The 19,458-nt window shown below is 43.4% G+C and overlaps 1 protein-coding gene across 2 annotated transcripts in view; it reads right to left on the reverse strand.

The window, feature by feature from the left end:
* Positions 1-6,192: 6,192 nt before the first annotated feature.
* LOC120066168 (low-density lipoprotein receptor-related protein 5-like) overlaps positions 6,193-19,458 on the reverse strand; it is a 51,630-nt gene continuing 38,364 nt past the window's right edge. Inside the window, exons 12-24 of one of the 2 annotated variants that reach the window (XM_039017337.1) lie at positions 18,751-18,935; positions 15,125-15,448; positions 13,682-13,878; positions 13,161-13,375; positions 11,252-11,442; positions 10,212-10,421; positions 9,930-10,055; positions 9,569-9,805; positions 9,284-9,394; positions 8,893-9,132; positions 8,607-8,749; positions 8,275-8,372; positions 6,193-8,165 (exon numbers count right to left, since the gene is read on the reverse strand). In XM_039017337.1, the coding sequence (XP_038873265.1) occupies positions 7,904-8,165; positions 8,275-8,372; positions 8,607-8,749; positions 8,893-9,132; positions 9,284-9,394; positions 9,569-9,805; positions 9,930-10,055; positions 10,212-10,421; positions 11,252-11,442; positions 13,161-13,375; positions 13,682-13,878; positions 15,125-15,448; positions 18,751-18,935 (2,539 nt within the window). In that variant the 3' untranslated portion in view covers positions 6,193-7,903. Of the gene's footprint in view, positions 8,166-8,274; positions 8,373-8,606; positions 8,750-8,883; positions 9,133-9,283; positions 9,395-9,568; positions 9,806-9,929; positions 10,056-10,211; positions 10,422-11,251; positions 11,443-13,160; positions 13,376-13,681; positions 13,879-15,124; positions 15,449-18,750; positions 18,936-19,458 lie in introns of both variants that reach the window. The other variant, XM_039017336.1, reaches the window with a different exon arrangement.

The raw sequence follows: 19,458 nt of genomic DNA on the forward strand, positions 1-19,458 counted from the left end.
GGCACACACCAGATACCAATGTCTTTTGGTCGTCACTAGTTACCACAGCCACAAAGACATAATTATGGCTAAACCCCGCCTATTTCTACAATTTATCTTCTTAAAATCTTATTTTAAATCTAACCTTAAGCATAGCCTTAACCACACGACTGATCTTATGCCTGACCTTAAATTAAGACCAAAAAGCACATTTTTGTTTTAATTAGTGTGGCTGTGCCAGTGACAACAGTAATTTTGCCACAACTAAAGTACCAGTCAATCAAACAGACCGGTTGAGCTCTATTGGCTAATTAATCATGCCAATCAGACTTCTTGCGAGCTCAGTCTTGTGATTTGGTAGTGTACAAGTCATTAAATGGTCCGTGCTATTGATCCTTGGGACGTCCCTACCCCATTGAAGTTGAGAAGTAAAATGGTTCGGGTTTAGGGTAGGGACGTCCCATTGATTCCGGATAGCACTGACGGTCATTAAACTGCGTCCACTCCCTTGCGTAAAAAAACGTTGTCGCGTCGAGAAACTCCCCATTTCCGCAGATAGAGCAGGGTCAGTTGAGGGTAGCCACGATGTCAACTTTGATGAACCCATCAAAGTTGAAGAGATTATAGAGTCTATCAAACATTTAAAGAACAATAAATCACCAGGTGTTGATGGAATTACATAAGAATTTTACAAATTATTTTCTGAACAAATAGCTCCCTTCCTATTTAAAGTCTTTTTAGAGAGTATTTAAAACAATGTTCTCCCTCCTACAATGAGTCAGGGGTTAATAACACTGATACCTAAGCCTAAAAAAGAAGTGCTGCTCATCATAACTGGCGTCCAATTTGTCTTGTTAATAATGACTATAAGATATTAGCCTTACTACTTGCTAAAAGAATTAAAGAAGTCCTGGATGCAATCATTGATGAAACACAGTCTGGCTTCATGAGGAACAGACATATTTCTAACAATGTCAGACTAGTATTAGACATACTTGACTACTCAGACCTAATAACTGAGGATAGCTTCATATTATTTTTAGATTTTTATAAAGCATTTGACACAGTAGAGCATCAGTTTCTCTTCCACTCCCTTGAGAGACTTGGCTTTGGGGATTTTTTTCTGTAAGGCTATTAAGACTCTCTATGCAAATAGTAACAGCTCTATCAAATTGAAATATGACACCTCACCTAGATTTGAGTTAAAGAGAGGAATTAGGCAAGGTTGTCTTATCTCTCCGTACCTGTTTTTATTAATCACCCAACTTCTTGCAAATTCTTTAAATAATAGTCCTGTACAAGGTATTTCCATAGCTGGTAAAGAAATTATTATAAGCCAGCTGACTGATGATACTACACTTTTTCTGAAAGACGCTAACCAAATTCCCATATCGATCAATGTGATACAAACCTTTTCCAAAGCGTCTGGTCTATATCTTAACATTAATAAATGTGAACTCATAGCTGTCAAAGATTGTGTGACACCTTCATATTATGGTATTCCAGTAAAAGAAGAACTTACATATTTAGGCATAACCATTACAAAGGATCAGAAGTCTAGAGGCTTACTAAATTTTAACCCTCTTATTAAAAAACCACAGAAGAAGCTAAATCAATGGCTACAGAGGGACTTATCTTTAAAAGGTAGAGTCCTAATAACCAAGGCTGAAGGTATCTCTAGACTAACATATGGCGCTCTATCTTTATATCTTGACAGTAAAATAAGCAAGGAGATAGACCAGATGCTTTTCAACCTTCTTTGGAGAAACCGTACCATTACATGAGGAAAACTGTTGTAATGAACACTTGTGAGAATGGTGGGCTGAATTTTCTGGACTTTACTACTTTAAATAATACTTTTAAGATCAATTGGATAAAACAATTCCTAAGAAGACCCACTTCTATCTGGAATTGTATTCCTCATCATGTCTTCTCGACTTTTGGTGGCCTTAACTTCATGTTGTTTTGCAATTATAATATTGACAAAGTTCCAGTGAAACTTTCTGCTTTTCATCGGCAGGTTTTCTTATCATGGTCCTTAATTTATAAACACAATTTTTCTCAACACAGATATTATATATGGAATAATCGGGATATATTGTATAAAAATAATTCTTTGTTTTTAAAATATTGGTTCCGAAATAATATCCTATTGGTGAGCCAACTGGTAAATGCAGAGGGTCTTTTACTCAGTTATAAGGAATTCTTATCATTTTACAAGGTCCCTGTAACACCTAAAAATTGTGCAATTGTTTTAGATGCCATTCCCTCAGGTGTTGCTATGTTATTCAGGAACGTGTCAAGACCTGACCCTCAGAGCCTACCTTCTATTGACCCTGTTGACTCATCAGTAGGAAAGATTTGTTTCTCTTTTGGTCCATTCAACAACAGAGCGATACGAACCTTGTTTCAGCAGGATGTTGTATCTATACCTTATGTCATGCCTTATTGGAATGGATTTATTGATAATATCTGTTGGAAAAAAGTTTGGATGTTGCCACACACATACCTACTTGTTAACAAAATTAAGGAAGTTTCCTTTAAAATTATTCATGAATATTATCCTGCCTACCACTATATGAAGAAGTTTAAGGAAAACTCAAATTGCTCCTTTTGTAATGACCACCCAGAAACAGTGTTGCATCTTTTTTGGCATTGTATTCATGTAATAAAACTGTGGCAAGACATCAGTAGGTTTATAATTGAACACATTTATGAAGATTTGACACTATTGTGGAGAGACGTACTGTTTGGATTCTTTACATACGATAGAAATAAGCTGAAACATTTTTATGTAATTAATTTCATTATTCTTTTGGCCAAATTTCATATACACAAATGTAAATTTACAAACAAAAAAACACATGTTCTTACCCTACAAAAAGAAATTGAACTGTATTTTAAGGCTGTTAGAATTGTAAGTGTATGTATGTCCCTTAAGGTCCTTGTGTAATTGTAATGTGATATTGTACCCCCTAGCTCGATTGTCCATTCTATATATGTAACAGTTTAACTTTATGGCGTCCTCTCGCCCCGACCCGGGCGCGAACCAGGGACCATCTGCACACATCAACAACAAGTCACCCACGAAGCATCGTTACCCATCGCTCCACAAAAGCCGCGGCCCTTGCAGTGCAAGGGGAACCACTACTTCAAGATTTCAGAGCGAGTGACGTAACCGATTGAAACGCTATTAGCGCGCACCACAGCTAACTAGCTAGCCATTGCACATCCGTTACATATAATCTATATATACTTGTGTTCCCTCATGTACTTTATGTATTGATTTGTTGTTGATAATTAAAAAAAATATATATATATATATATTTCTTTTTAAATATATATTTTTTTTTAAAGAAAAAAAAAGAGCTGGGTCACTTGCCATGGGTCTAAAATCCCTCATGTCCATCACTGCGGCAGTCAGAGGATTGGTGGTATCAAATGCATACCCTGAAAACATACTTTTCTATATTTATGAGTTAGGCAAACATGCGTTAGGGCAGCATGTGGCTGTCCATTCTTTTTCAATGAGGGACAAGGAACAGTGGGTTAACTGCCTTGTCCAGGGGAAGAAGCACAGATTTTTACCTTGTCAGCTCTGGGATTTGATCTTGCAACCTTTCGGTTACAAGTCCAACACTTTAACCACTAGGCTACCTGCCGCCCCGACTTCTGGAAAAATAAGCTCTTATTGTTCTTGCACACAGGGGGATGCAGCATGTCTTACACGTGACATACGTGTCTTCTGTGGGCATAGTCTATGGTTCAATCTACAATGAATGTTACATGATTACCACTCATTGTTATGAGTTGATAATAGAAAATTACACCAGATTACCTGAAAGGTGTATTCCAGTATATCATTTCTCAGTGTGATGATATTGATGTATTATAGGCCAGGAGATGCTCACCTTTGCATCTCAAGGATTTACAGCCCATGCAACTGATCTAAGGTCATCTCTTAGCATAAAGCAAATCTAATCTGATAGTGTTAAACCATATTATTGCGCATATATTTTAGACTGTCCTGCTGTCCTGCCTGGCCGGCTCCCCTCTCTTCACTGGGATTCTCTGCCTCTGACCCTATTACTGGGGCTGAGTCCCTGGCTTACTGGTGCTCTTCCATGCCGTCCCTAGGAGGTGTGCGTCACGTCGTGACAGGCTTTTTTCGCTATACTCGACATGAGTGGGTTGAGTTTCTGACGTGATCTTCCTGTCCCGTCTTGTGCCCTCTTGGGCTTGTGCGGTGGAGGAGATCTTCGTGGGCTATATTCAGCCTTGTCTCAGGGTAGTAAGTTGGTGGTCTGTTGATATCCCTCTAGTGGTGTGGAGGCTGTGATGTGGCAAAGTGAGTGGGGTTATATCCTGCCTGATTGGCCATGTTCAGGGGTATCATCAGACAGGGCCAGTGTCCCCCGGCCTCCTGTCTCAGCCTCCAGTATCTATGCTGCAATAGTCTATGTGCCGGGGGGCTAGGGTCAGTCTGTCCTATCTGGTGTTTTGTGTGAACTTAAGTATGTTCCCTCTCATTCTCCCATCTCTCTCTTTCTCCCCTCCCAGAGGACCTGAGCTCTAGGACAACGCCTCAAGACTACCTGGCCTGATGACTCCTTGCTGTCCCCATCCCCAGTCCACCTGGTCGTGCCGCTGATCCAGTTTATGCGGTTTTGCCTGTGGCTATGGAACCCTGACCTGTTCACCAGACGTGCTACCTTGTCCCGGACCTGCTGTTTTTGATTTGATTTGATGTTGTCCCCGTGGTTATTATTGCTGTAAAGTGTGTGTGTCATGAGTATTTCGTTTTTTTGTTCTCTGAATTGTTTTTCTCTTATTGTGACATCACAACCTGTAACCTTAGGGACTGAAAATGGAAATGACCTTAATCTGGTGATGTATTGCAGGCCTTCAGTATGTTATGTTACAAATGCAGGGGGCAGAGTAAAGACTACCTATAGGTGTGGTCATGTTTAAATCCTGCAGACACTGTGGACCTCCTTGGCCACCCGTCTCTTGCTGTTACTCCCTAAAACAGTGATTGGGTTATCATTGGTAACATCAGGGATTATGGAAAGGAGAAGTATACCTTTGTCATCATTGAGCAGAGACGGAAGACATCCAAATGAGCAAAACAACCCGTTTAGACCTGTCATTACATGCCTGTCCTTGAGAGCAACTTCACCTGGAGACTTTAGCAGTTTCCTAATGTGCCCCTACCATTCACTGTTAGTAACCTCGAATGCCAGCCACCAAATGTCTAAAGTCTTACATAGTTGTTTCTTCTCCTCAACCAACCTACTCAAAAGTTTCACAGGAATCTTTCATGTATGCACAATTATTTCTGCAATGTAGAGCAAAATGAGAGCATAAAATATATTAAATAGCAACTTGTTTCCTCATATGTAGTTTCCTTCAGTTTTACATACCTAAGGGATGAGAGTTGAAGTTAAGGAGTTGTCCATATTAAAAAAAAACAGTCTAATCCTTGTTAATACAGGTCACAGAGTAGCTTACACAGGTTGTTATTGTGTTTATGAGGGTGACATACCACACTGGCTCAGCAATGGAACACAGATATTGACATACTGTATCTTCTTATTCGAACTGCAGACTGATGTGTTATGCTGAAGAACATTGTATGCAGCAGCAATTGCTCCACAGACGTGTTTCTAGGACAATCAATAAAGTACACCTGCTGTATATTCTTCTTTCAGCTCTCACTCAAAATACTGTGGCCATACCTAGTCTTTAATTAGGGTAGATTGATATTTTTAGACATGGATGTTCACTTGTGAAAAGTGAGAGAGAAATTAAGCATTTATTTACAAATAAAAAGGACGGTCCAACTTTTCTCCATATGGTGGCAGCATTTAGCTACAAGTCATTCAAATGTATTTAAAAAAAAAGCCCTTTTTACATCATCAATTATCACAAAATAGCCATACAGATACCCAGCCTAAAACCCCAAAGAGCAAGCAATGCAGAAGCACAGCGGATAGGGAAAAAACCCTAGAAAGGCAGGAACCTAGGAAGAAACCTAGAGGAACCAGGCTGACAGGTGGCCAGTCCTCTTCTGGCTGTGCTGAATAACCAGTGCAGTACCATCTCAACAGGAATGTGAACTCCATTTGGCTAACCAACATGGAAATTAATATCACATTTCATGTGACTATATAAAACAATGACACAGCTAATTTAAAAGATTAGGCACACAAGTATTCTTTAAAATATAACCTTTATTATATAAAAATGCTTTTGATACAAAAATTATCACAAGTGTAAATTACACAAGGCATTTAAAACACAAAACAGAGTTTGTACGGAGAGCATCTATATACTGGCACAATGAAGTAGTGTCGAAGTTTTCCCTATCCAGCAACAAGGCTTAAAATGGGCAGGGCAGCAGGTTTTGTTGTGGAGGTCTGAGGAACCTATACAACCTCTCTGGTAGAAGCCAGAGGTGTTCAACATAAAGATGGAGGCCTGACACTATGTCATAACACTAATGTTGAACATGATTTAATTTCACTTCTTATGTCAGCACCATTGTTAATTGCCTATACACAAATATCCAAATGACTGAGAAAAAGCTTGGAAATAAGCTTTAAAAGAGGTATGAATTTAATATACATTTCCCTCTGCACGTCCAACAGTCATTTTTACATTCACTGTTCACATTTCATAACTGGTTGGATAGTTCATTTTTAAGTAAGTGCTCAATTTAGCAACTGACAGCTTGCTGAGCGTACACATAGACCTTCAAAACACGACAATATAATGGAGCCATGATTTTACAGGTGCATGATATTCACCACTGATGAAATTCAATCTATAGAATTAAATTGAAATGTATGAGGATAGTAAAATTGTTTAGAGAAGAGGATGATGGAACAGCTTTTTTTTTAAACTAAAAACTCTGACAAAAGCTGAAATACCAACCGTATTGGCATCTTAATTTTTTTTATTTTATATTTTTTTAAAGGAATAGTCAGTGTAATATGTCATATGTAATTAGAGCACACTGACATGGCATATCAGTTTAATGATAAAGTGAAGAGATTCACGAGAGAGTTAAAAGGTTGTGTCTAGCCTTGTCATTTCTGGGTGACAACTGCATCAATGATGAAGCCGTTCTTATGAGTTATTTCATACAGACTCCTTCAAAACAATGAACACAATTTCACAAATGCACATGTGAATACTGTTCTACACAAAAAAAACAATTGCAATGTTGCTAGACAAATAATTAAAAACAGTCAAATAGCTTCATGATCTATTGTCAGTCTTAATACGCAAATTGTAATTGTTTGGTTGGGTGCTTTCTTTTCTCTTTTTTTTAAGTGTTTTTATAACTCAGTATATATGTACAGTAGCAGCAAACACACTTTTGGTATATTGTAAAATAAACATATGCTTGGGACAATTTCAAATCACAAATAAAATCATTAATAAGAACATATGATGGCTGTTATGAAAACAATTATTATTTACTTAATTACAAATATTTACAATATAATTTTTTGTAATTCTTTTGGCTGGCCACATAACCAGTTTAATATTTTTGAATAGAGTACTTCCTCAAATCGATATTGGTGTCCGCTTGTTAAAAATGTCACCGTAAATAGGTATCTGTTGTTTGAAGGAAGTTCTAAAGTATTTTGCTGAAAAAACAAAGGCCAATAGAATGGAGTCAAATTGAAGGTATTCTCTAAATTAGGACGATACTCCATCTGAAACGAGGGTGGGAAACATGAAAGATAAAGACAAGTGATACAATTCACACTGTACAACAATTTCACACTTGATCTGGCCCTATTCCATCCCATCCCCACTTTAACCCATGGCAATCAGTGGAAATGAATAAAATAGAATTATCTAATTTGTTCATATTTAAAATTATTTACAGACATGGCTATTTCCCCAAGTGTCATGAAGAGTCAGTGCAGGGTGAGGGGGGCGGGGGACAGAGGTGAAAGTAACTGCGCTCTGTGGATGGAGAAGGGGGGCAGCTCTCCTCTGCTGATAGGTACTGGCTCCGGGGGGTGGGGGGAGGAGGGTAGGGGTCAGAGTCTGAGTTAAGGTCCATGTAGTACTTGTTGCTCTTCCAGCGACTTGTGGTGTAGTCGCTGTCACAGACGTCAGTGCTGCAGGGGGTGGTGGGGGGTGCCACGCCTCGCATTAGATAAGGCCTTTCAGGAGCAAGCATGGAGGAGAGAAGACAACATTGTAAATTGGCATCTGTTGTAAAATAAAACAAAGTTGACTGTAGCATAATGCAAAGAGAAACTGATCTCTTACCTGTAAGACCTGGTGGTGGAGGGACTGTTAGAGGAATAGAAGATGTCTGCGTTATACAGGGAGCGATCCGTGGCTGGAGAGGGAGGAGGGTTGAGCATCTGCAAATACAGAGAATAACATGCATATCTTCAGCCATTCTCCATTTGTAATTGAACTTTTACTTTTCTTCAGTATGGGAATTATGTATGAGAGCCAACTCGGATAGGACAGACGAGGTGGGTCCCCTACGTGCAGGTAAAAGAGGGTGGAGAAGGTAGGTCCCCTACGTGCAGGTAAAAGAGGGTGGAGAAGGTGGGTCCCCTACGTGCAGGTAAAAGAAGGTGGGTACATACCTGTGGATAGAAGGCTCCCTTGGCGCTGGATGAGCTGCTGGAGGAGGCCCCTGTCACATGGTTCCTGTCGTAGAGCGGAGTTCCACTACTGCTGCTCCCCATCAGACTGACAGAACTCATGATAGACTTCCCACACGAGATACCTAAGAGAAACAAAACACTGTCTGTCAGAACAACTACCTGCTTCAGCACGTAAAAACAATCCCGTCACAGTACAGGCGATCTCTATACACTCATCCAATTGACCTGCAGTTTTCAGTGTTGTGTAATTGCTGACCTTCTTTACCTGTGAAGGTTCCGTTCTGTGAGCTGCTAGGGGCGATGAAGTTGAGGGGTACGTGGGGGGTGCCACTGATGTACTCGTGGGGGAAGGCTCCGTTGGGACCTTTGTAACGGCGGCACACGACCCGCTGGCACAAAAAGTACATCCCTCCCATCACAAACACTGACAGGATGATGCCAATGACAGGGCCTATGGTGCTGGTGTGAGATGAGTGAATGTCGTTTGACGAGGGGGTGAGGAATTCTACAGACAGACAGACAAAGACATTACTATACATTTAACGGACCGCTGTCAATTCTGAGCAAAATGACACAAAATACAGGTATGTGTAAATTCTGAACTGACAATTCTAAACTCCCTTGATTTTGGCGACAGTGAGTGAAGTTAAACGCACCACAGAAGAGCTCGTCAGAGTTGTCAGCACAGTCACTGTAGGAGTCACACTGCTGTTTCTTCAGGATGCACTGGTTGTTGTTACAGCGGAACTGGTTGGGCAGGCAGATAGCTGAGGGGAGGAGAGCAGAGCAAAGTCCTCGTTACAAGACGAGGCATGGTTTATCGTTACAATCCACACAAGGTTGCTGTTGCTCCCAGCCTAAATCCCAACCCCATTAGTCCATGTTTACTAAACTGTCCCAGTGTCAATATGTAGTACACAGTCTGAGTTGAGTGAGCGTACTGTCACAGTCCTGTTCATCGGAGTTGTCTGTGCAGTCTGCCTCTCCGTTACAGCGTAGCTGAGCATCCACACACTGGCCCTTGTCACACTGGAACTGGAAGGCCGAGCACACTGGGCACTTCTCCTCGTCACTGTTATCGTCACACTCGGCGAAGCCGTCACAACGCCACGCCATGGGGATGCAGTCAATGTCGCCTGTGGCACAGGTGAACTGCTCTGTGGAACAGGTGGGCGGCTCTGAGGTGGTAAAGGAGCAGAGGACGTTTAGATTCACAGCAAAACGCCTGGTGGAGGAATAATGCACCTGATATTGTTCACTCAAAGCCTTATTGGATTTGTTAGAGCAGCGGCTGTGCTGTACCTCCACAGACGAGCAGGTTGGGCAGCAGGACCAGGTGCATGGGACAGGAGCAGCGAGGCGTCCCGTCTCCTTTGGCGATGCAGATGTGTGAGCAGCCTCCGTTGTCACGGGAACAGGGATGAGAAGCTTTGGAGGAGAGGAAGGAAAAGACGTGGATGGTTAGCTTTGGCCACTGGAGTGTCAACCGAACTCTGCTGTACTACATACAGCACTACATATGCAAAGGTACTGTTATAAACTGTGGCAACGGAAGTGACTAAACAAAGGGTCCTGTTGCCTTACCAAACTCGGTAGGGTCCATGTCTTCCACAGCGTGGATGCTGGTGAGGTAGGAGATGCGACCCTGGATGCGGGTCCTCTTCTCCCCCGTCAGCTTGTCCACCCGCTCGATCATCTGCTGCTGTCTGTCGATCCAGTACAGGTGCTCTCCCAGCACCGTCAGACCCATGGGCTGCAGGATGTTTGAGTCCTGGAGGACGATCCGATTGGCTCCTGGGAGGAGGAAAAGAAATGACCTCATCAGAACCAGGGCCGTATACATTATCCTAATCATCAAAGACCGTGCACTCCCAAACGTATTTACTTTCCAGACCCTTAGGGCTTACTTTAGAAGCTCTAACCTTTATCATACCAAATATAGCTAACAACTTCAGACGCCATCACTAAAACAACTTTGTTTGAATAATATTCAATATCTCTGACCAAACATGGTCTGCCAAAGTAAAGATACACTCTTATATAACTCGACAGTCTTCGATGGTGCATAAATGGCCTGGATAAATCAGTCTGGGTGCTTGTTCCTATCCATTCCAGACTTCAGAAGCCAGGCAGGGGGAGTGAAGCTAAACATGTATGTGCACAGTCAGATAAAGGTGAGCTCATCAGCCACCAGGCAGACATCAAACCTTTCTCTCTGCACCAGGACCGGAAAGGATCACAAGGCCTTGGCTAGCAGCTGTCTGACAATGATAGAGCTTAACCAGACAACCTTGATGTCTCTGCTCGTGTGAGGGAGGGACTAGGAGAGACCAAGGATTAAATGTTTTTTTTTTAAAGGCCCACATCCGTTCTGATTACCTACTATTTTCCTATGATCAAACTCAGCTCCCCCCTATTTGACCACAAACTGTGTTTGGACTGGAGGAACATTCCGTGTCATTTTCTGTAGTATTGCGGTGTACTTCAGTGACTATTGAGAATGAGAGCTGTAGATAAACACCGTCGAAGCAGATGAAAAGGAACAATATATTTTCAGCTGAGTGTTTAGAAGTGCTGGTCCTCTGGTTCTAGAATGGTTGTTGTTCTTTAGCCCTGGGACTCACCAGTGAGGTCACTGCTCTCGATGCGTTTCAGGTCAGCGTCCACCCAGAACAGTTTTCCCAGCTTGTTGTCCAGGGCTAGGGCTACAGGCCGGATCAGACCCGTGGTGAACAGAGACTCCCGCTCCGTCCCGTCCAGAGACGCTCCCTCGATCTTAGCAGAGCGATCCTGCATGGTGGTGAAATACATGTACCTATAGGAGAGATGAGCCGGTCCGAGGTTAGAAAACTAAAACGACCAAAACAAAAGCATACTGCCAGACATTTTATCGGTTTCTAGCCTAACCCCCCAACTGTGTACAGTACTTTAGATGTACATTAATATACAGTATCTATCAAGGTTATCACAAAACATTGGGCCGGCAAGTAGCCTAGTGGTTAGATCATTGGACTAGTAACCGAAAGGTTGCAAGATCGAATCCCTGAGCTGACAAGGTAAAAATCTGTCATTCTGCCCCTGAACAAGGCAGTTGTAAGGCCCTCATTGAAAATAAGAATTTGTTCTTAAGTGACTTGCCTAGTTAAATAAAAGTCAAAAAAAATAAAAATAAATGACAAAACAATTGAAATCAGCCAGAGATGATGGATAGTATAATACTGTGGTATGTGTTTTGATGGGTGGGCAGGGCAGGGCTCTCCTTCACCCTGTACTGTGCTGGGTGTAGACTAGAGCTCAGGGCTGTTCAGTTAGCCCCCCTCTCCCTCTCTCTGAAAGCCTGGAGGAGTAGAAGCTATTGTCTGTGTGTGGGCCTTCCCTGGTTTGTTATGTCTCACGCCAGGTTCTATCAGCTCTGATAAGACCCTCCCTAACACTTGTTGGACTGAGAAGACTTGGAGAAATAAACGCTATTGCTCAAACGCTCATCTGTTTGTAATTTGGTTCTGCCTCTCCAAGGGAACAATTGTAAAATGGCAGTCTGTGAGCATAATCAATTGACATATTAATGTAACACCAGAATGCTTTGAGTAAATCTGGAAGATGTCACTTCAAGGGAAAGTGGGAGAAAAATTTATCCTGACAGATTCTCAACCTGCCTGTAACCTTTACTGAGCCAAATATCTTCAATGTTTATCTACTGCTTTCCAGGCCCAAAGAGAGACATTTGAAAGTTGCATTTGATTCCCTAACATACAAAACTACAAGACCATGTCAAATTCTCAAAATTGTCAGCTGGTTGCCATAAGTTTTAAATTTGTTCCTTTCTGGCCACGCTCGTTGAGACAATAAACACCTCTCATGATGATTTGTTTACTTCTTTGACTTTGGGTTACTCCTATGGAATAAGTCCCCTCTGTCACATCCAGGCCAAGCCACAAAGAGCCCAAAATAGAAGCTAACGTGGAGGGCAGCCGCATGAACAATGGGCATCACAATTACAGCGCAGCTTGCCAGGGCCTGACCATGGCCCTGAACATACCACTGCTCCACTAGGCTAGAGGTGAGGAGAGAAGAGAAGCTCAGGCAGCAGAGCACAATATGCACAACCATCTGCTGCACACATGGCCCGACATCTCAGCCTCGTACTTACTTAGGGCTGTGGTTCCTTCCCTGCCCTATGGAAGGAAAATAAACAGAGCTCCACGGAGCGTCCAAGTCAAATTGTCAACACCACATCACTAAACACCTGATCACCCACTAATTACTCTGCTGCTTGGAGGCGTGCCACGCCCTGTCCCTGATATATTTTGGAAGTCCTGTATATTTTCAAAAGCTTTCGAGTGAGTTCCCCCTGTTTTCCATTCCCAAGTCCACCACTTATGGGGTAGATTTCAAATAGAAATGTTGCCATCTCTAAATGCAGTTATTGAGTCAGTCTGCCTCCATCTTCACAGTTGCCTCAACCAGTGTGACAGTATGAAGCAGTATTTTGTTTTATTCAGCCTCCGCCATGACTCCACCCTCCCCTCTCACCCTTTCTCTGCATTGACAACGATGGCTCTGGGTTTGTCGTGTTCGTCCCTCAGCACCACGCCCACAGCATCTCCGTCTAGGCGCTGGAGGTTGATGGTGTTGGTGGCCTCACAAGTCCAGTAGACAGTACGGCTGTAGGGGTCCAGGCTCAGGTCGTGGGGCTGCTTGTCAGGCTGCTGCTGGTGGGTGGAAGTGGTGGACACCACCACTGATGACTGGAACAGGAGAAAGGAGAAACAGATACACATCAGAGAAAGGGGCCTACAACAGTTTCACATGGTCAAAGTTATTTCCAGTGTTCATACAAATTCATTTGTGGCTGATGGCTGTACTGATGTCAATCAAATTAAGTGTTATAACTCTGTCATCGCCTTGATACAGTAGCCTGCTCTATATGTCAACTGGAAGGTGACAAGCATAGTTAGTGTCTGTTGGAAATCACATGACATAGTATCTTAAAATGTGCTGTTGGTACAAGCAGGTTAACATTCTGGCCCGTGGTCCTGTTAATGCTCTCGCACCTGTGTGCCATCGTCGCGGGCCCTCCTGATGTTCTGTCGTCCGTCCACCCAGTAGACCAGGTGGTCCAGGGGGTCATAGCTGATGGCCCGGACGGTGCGGAGCACGTGGATGGGCAGGATGATGTCGGGGCTCTGCTCCCCCAGAACCATGCGGCTGATGGAGGCCTTCTGGCTGAACAGGAGGAAGCTGGAGGGGGCTAGAGAGAGAGCCGGGGGACAGAGGTCAGCAGGCGCAATCCAAACAAATCTTTCTCATTCCCCCTTCTCCTACCAACCTCTCCATGACTGTAATCAGCTTACTAGAATGCAGTAATCAGTGATCCCCAGAGGCCAGGGAAGTATGCAACAGTAAGAAAGAAAAACAGACTCATGTAGAAAGACAGAGCCTTCATCCCCTGCCAAGTGCAGAGGAATGCTCAAGCTGGGATATGTGCACAGCAACCTCCTTTCTAACACTTGTGTCCACATCAGGCCTCAGTGAAAGTCTGAGGTTTGCTCATGGCATGATTCAGACAGACATGTGTTTGGGGTTTTGCATGGCCGAGGGCTGTAGACAGACCTGCGTTTGATTTAGACAATACATTCATCTACAGCGGGCGGAGGGATCGATGGCAATATATATATATTTTTTTAAAGTCAGTGGGGGACCACACATTTTTTTTGGGGGGGGGGACTTATTTGGTTGCCAAAAGCAATTTGCGGGCCAGATAGAGGGCAGTTATTTGAAAAGGTATAGGTCCATTCTAATTTCTACATACTTCGATCTAGATTTAGACGTTCAAGAGCAGCCTGGAGCTTTAACCCAAAATAAATCCTAAATACTCTCCTTACCCAAACTATGACTGCTCAATACAACACTGAACAACACTACAATTTTTTTATTATTTTTTTAAATATTTTTTTTATCCCATTTTCTCCCCAATTTACGTGGTATCCAATCGCTAGTAATTACTATCTTGTCTCATCGCTACAACTCCCGTACGGGCTCGGGAGAGACGAAGGTCGAAAGCCATGCGTCCTCCGAAGCACAACCCAACCAAGCCGCACTGCTTCTTTAACACAGCGCGCCTCCAACCCGGAAGCCAGCCGCACCAATGTGTCGGAGGAAACACCGTGTACCTGGCCCCCTTGGTTAGCGCGCACTGCGCCCGGCCCGCCACAGGAGTCGCTGGAGCGCGATGAGACAAGGATATCCCTACCGGCCAAACCCTCCCTAACCCGGACGACGCTATGACAATTGTGCATCGCCCCACGGACCTCCCGGTCGCGGCCGGCTGCGACAGAGCCTGGGCGCGAACCCAGAGACTCTGGTGGCGCAGTTAGCACTGCGATGCAGTGCCCTAGACCACTGCGCCACCCGGGAGGCCACAAAACTACATTTTGTTTATTACACCAAAACATCCCCCAGCCAAGAGCCCGCACGCTCCCCGTTTCTCAACTCACAGCTGCAGTTCCTGCCGTTGGAATCCAGGGTGTAGTGGGAGGCACAGCGGCACTGGGCGCCGGCGGGCGACGCCAGGCACAGGTGGGCACAGTTGCCGTTGTTCTGGGAGCAGTCGTTGGCACCGTCCTGGCGGGAGGAGTGGAAGACCAGGATGTCCATGACGTACTCCAGGTGTCCCTGGACCATGGTGCGGTTGAGGCCGCTGCGCTTGTCTGCCCGCTCGATGCTGCGCAGGTTCCAGTCGGTCCAGTAGATATAATCCCGGTACTGGGTCAGACCAAACGGGTGCGGGAGGTCGTCAGCCACTATCTCCCTCTGTAGACCTGGGGGAAATATATAATTATCAATGTGGACTAATGAAAATGTATTGGTGAGGGTATGGTTTTAAACCACAGCAATATGAAAGTAATATTGTACAGTAATATGAAAATAAGTATATCATCAATATACACCATGTATCATTAACGAAACAGCAGAGGGGGTTGAAAAAGAGATCGACTAGGAAAAAAGGAGAGTATCTGGGCTAAATGAAGATTGATATTTCTGTCAACCACAGAAACATGATGGATAGGGTAATATGCTCATCATTTATATTGGAGTCATTTTAGTAGACGCTCTTATTCAGAGCGACTTACAGCGCCTTCAGACCCCTCAACTTTTCCCACATTGTTACTTTACAGCCTTATTCTAAAATGGATTATATAATTACTCAGCAATCTACACAGAATACCCTATAATGACAAAGCGAAAGCAGGTTAAAAAAAATTGCACATGTATTACAAATAAACTGAGATCTTGTTCACATACAGTACCAGTCAAAAGTTGACACCTAATTATTCAAGGGTTTCTTTATTTTAACTAATAAAATAAAAAAAATCTACATTGTAAAATAGTGAAGACATCAAAACTATGAAATAACATATGGAATCATGTAGTAACCAGTGTTAAACAAATCAAAATATATTTTAGATTCTTCAAAGTAGACACCCTTTGCCTTGACAGCTTTGCACACTGTTGGCATTCACTCAACCAGCTTCATGAGGTAGTGACCTGGAATGCATTTCAATTAACAGGTGTGCCTTGTTAAAAGTACATTTATGGAATTTCTTTCCTTCTTAATGTGTATGAGTCAATCAGTTGTGTTGTGACATGGTAGGGGTGGTATACAGAAGACAGCCCTATTTGGTAAAAGACCAAGTCCATATTATGGCAAGAACAGCTCAAATAAGCAAAGAGAAACAACAGTCCATCATTACTTTAAGACACGAAGGTCAATCAATACGAAAAATTTCAAGAGCTTTGTGCAGTAGCAAAAACCATCAAGCGTTATGATGAAACTGGCTCCCATGAGGGCCGCCACAAAAAAGGAAGACCCAAAGTTACCTCTGCTGCAGAGGATAAGTTCATTAGAGTTAACTGCACCTCAGATTGCAGCCCAAAGAAATGCATCAGAGTTCAAGTAACAGACACATCAACTGTTCAGAGGAGACTGGGTGAATTAGGTCTTCATGGTCAAATTGCAGCAAAGAAACCACTACTAAAGGACACCAATAAGAAGAAGAGACTTGTTTGGGCCAAGAAACATGAGCAATGGATAATAGACCGGTAGAAATCTGTCCTTTGTTCTGAGATTTTTGGTTCCAACCGCCATGTCTTTGTGAGACACAGAGTAGGTGAACGGATGATCTCCACAGGAGTGGTTCCCACCGTGAAGCATGGAGGAGGTGGTGGTGCTTTGCTGGTGACACTGTCTGCGATTTATTTAGAATTCAAAGCACACTTAACCAGCATGGCTACCACAACATTCTGCAGCTATATGCAATCCCATCTGGTTTGCGCTTAGTGGGACTATCATTTGTTTTTCAACAGGACACTGAACCAAAACACACCTCCAGGCTGTGTAAGGAGCGTGATGGAGTGCTGCATCAGATGACCTGGCCTCCACAACCAACCGACCTCAACCCAATTGAGATGGTTTGGGATGAGTTGGACCGTAGAGTGAAGGAAAAGCAGCCAACAAGGGCTCAGCATGTGGGATCTCCTTCAAGACTGTCGGAAAAGTATTCCTCAAGAAGCTGGTTGAGAGAATGCCAAGCGTGTGCAAAGCTGTCATCAAGGGAAAGGGTGGCTACTTTGAAGAATCAAAAATCTTTTGATTTGTTTAACACTCTTTTGGGTTACTACATGATTCCATGTGTTATCTTATCATTTTAATGTCTTCACTATTATTAATCAACGTAGAAAATAGTAAAAAGAAAAACCCTTGAATGAGTAGGTGTGTCCCTTTGCTGAGACTCAAAATTGAGCTCAGGTGCATCCTGTTTCCATTGATCATCCTTGAGATGTTTCTACAATTTGAAGTCCACCTGTGGTAAATTCAATTGATTGGACATGATTTTGAAAAGGCAAACCTGTCTATATAAGGTCCCACAGTTGACAGTGCATTTCAGAGCAAAAACCAAGCCATGAGGTCGAAGGAATTGTCAGGGGACCTCCGAGACAGGATTGTGTCGAGGCACAGATCTGGGGAAGCGTACCAAACAATTTCTGCTGCATTGAAGGTCCCCAAGAACACAGTGGCCTCCATCATTCTTAAATGGAAGAAGTTTGGAACCACCAAGACTCTTCCTAGAGCCTGCTTGGAGTTTGCCAAATGGCACCCAAATACTCTGACCATGAGAAACAAGATTATCTGGTCTGATGAAAACAATATTGAACTCTTTAGCCTGAATGCCGAGCGTCACGTCTGGAGGAAACCTGACAACATCCCTACGATGAAGCATAGGTGGCAGCATCATGATGTGGGGATGTTCTTCAGCAGCAGGGAGTAGGAGACTAGTCTGGATCGAGGCAAAGATGAACGGAACAAAGTACAGAGAGATCCTTGAAAAGGTCCTGAGCGCTCTGGAGCAGGTTAAGACTGGGGCGAAGGTTCACCTTTCAACAGGACAATGGCCCTAAGCTCACAGCCAAGACAACGCAGGAGTGGCTTTGGGACAAGTCTCTGAATGTCCTCGAGTGGCCCAGCCAGAGCCCGGACTTGAACCCGATCAAACGTCTCTGGAGAGACCTGAAAATAGCTGTTCAGCAACGCTCCCCAGCCAACCTGACAGAGCTTGAGAGGATCTGCAGAGAAGAATGTGAGAAACTCCCCAAATACAGATGTGCCGAGCTTGTAGCGTCATACCCAAGAAGACCGCTGTAATCGCTGCCAAAGGTGATTCAACAAAGAGTAAAGGGTCTGAACACTTATGTAAATGTGATATTTAATTGATTTTTTTTTCTTCTAAAAACCAGTTTTTGCTTTGTCATGGGGTATTGTGTGTAGATGAGGGAAAAAAACAATTTAATCAATTTTTGAATATGTCTAACGTAACAAAATGTGAAAAAAAGTCAAGGGGTCTGAAAACTTCCCGAAGGCACTGTACAAGAATAATTAGGGTTAAGTGCCTTGCTCAAGAGCACATCAGCTTATTTTTCACCTAGTTGGCTCAGGGATTCAAATCAGCGACCTTTCAGTTACTGGCCCAACGCTCTTCACCACTAGACTACCTGCAACCATTTCATGTGCTGTCGTCATTAACATTAGTGGTTGGAAAAGAGATTGACTACGGTATGCGTTTACCTTGCATGTTGGTTGACTCTATCATGCAGGTGTCCAGGTCGGTCCAGTACAGTCTCTGGTCAATGTAGTCGATGGTGAGGCCGTTTGCTCTGCCCACTTTGTCCACTAGGGTCACTATGTTGCTGCCGTCCATGTGGGCCCTGGCGATCCTGGGCTTGCCTCCCCATTCAGTCCAGTACATGTAACTGAGGAGAGTAGACAAAGAACTGCTTTTTATATCCCCCCAAACACTTGATGGCAGCCAAGACCATGTCTGCATTCTTAAACTAATTCAATATGAACTAGTAAATTGGTAAAAATGGCCACGGCCCCAAGTACGGGGACAATCACTGTGGAATAACTCAGTGTTGTATTTGAGAGAGGAAACAATGCCAATGGGTGAAGCTATGTGGTAAAAATGCATCAGAAGCCACAGGAATGACTTTTGACAGCTCCAGGATATGACTTCATACTGCAGAGTGACATGTAGAAGCCGTGGCAGGTTGGCACAAGAGTGTCGACAAACTCCTCACACGGAGGACTAGCCGCAGTGCTGTGCCACTGACGCAACCTCTCATTACACTCACTGCCTGAGAGGGAAAAGATCATGTGTGGGGATTCACCCAGCCAGACATCTCTATCAGTACTGGTGAAGAGACAGTCTAGCCTGGCTTCAAAGCTGTTTGTACGGTTTTACCCACTCTTATGGTCACGGTCACACGTTCAAAG

This window comes from Salvelinus namaycush, chromosome 21 (assembly GCF_016432855.1).
Source record: "Salvelinus namaycush isolate Seneca chromosome 21, SaNama_1.0, whole genome shotgun sequence".
Classification (NCBI taxonomy): Eukaryota; Metazoa; Chordata; class Actinopteri; order Salmoniformes; family Salmonidae; genus Salvelinus; species Salvelinus namaycush.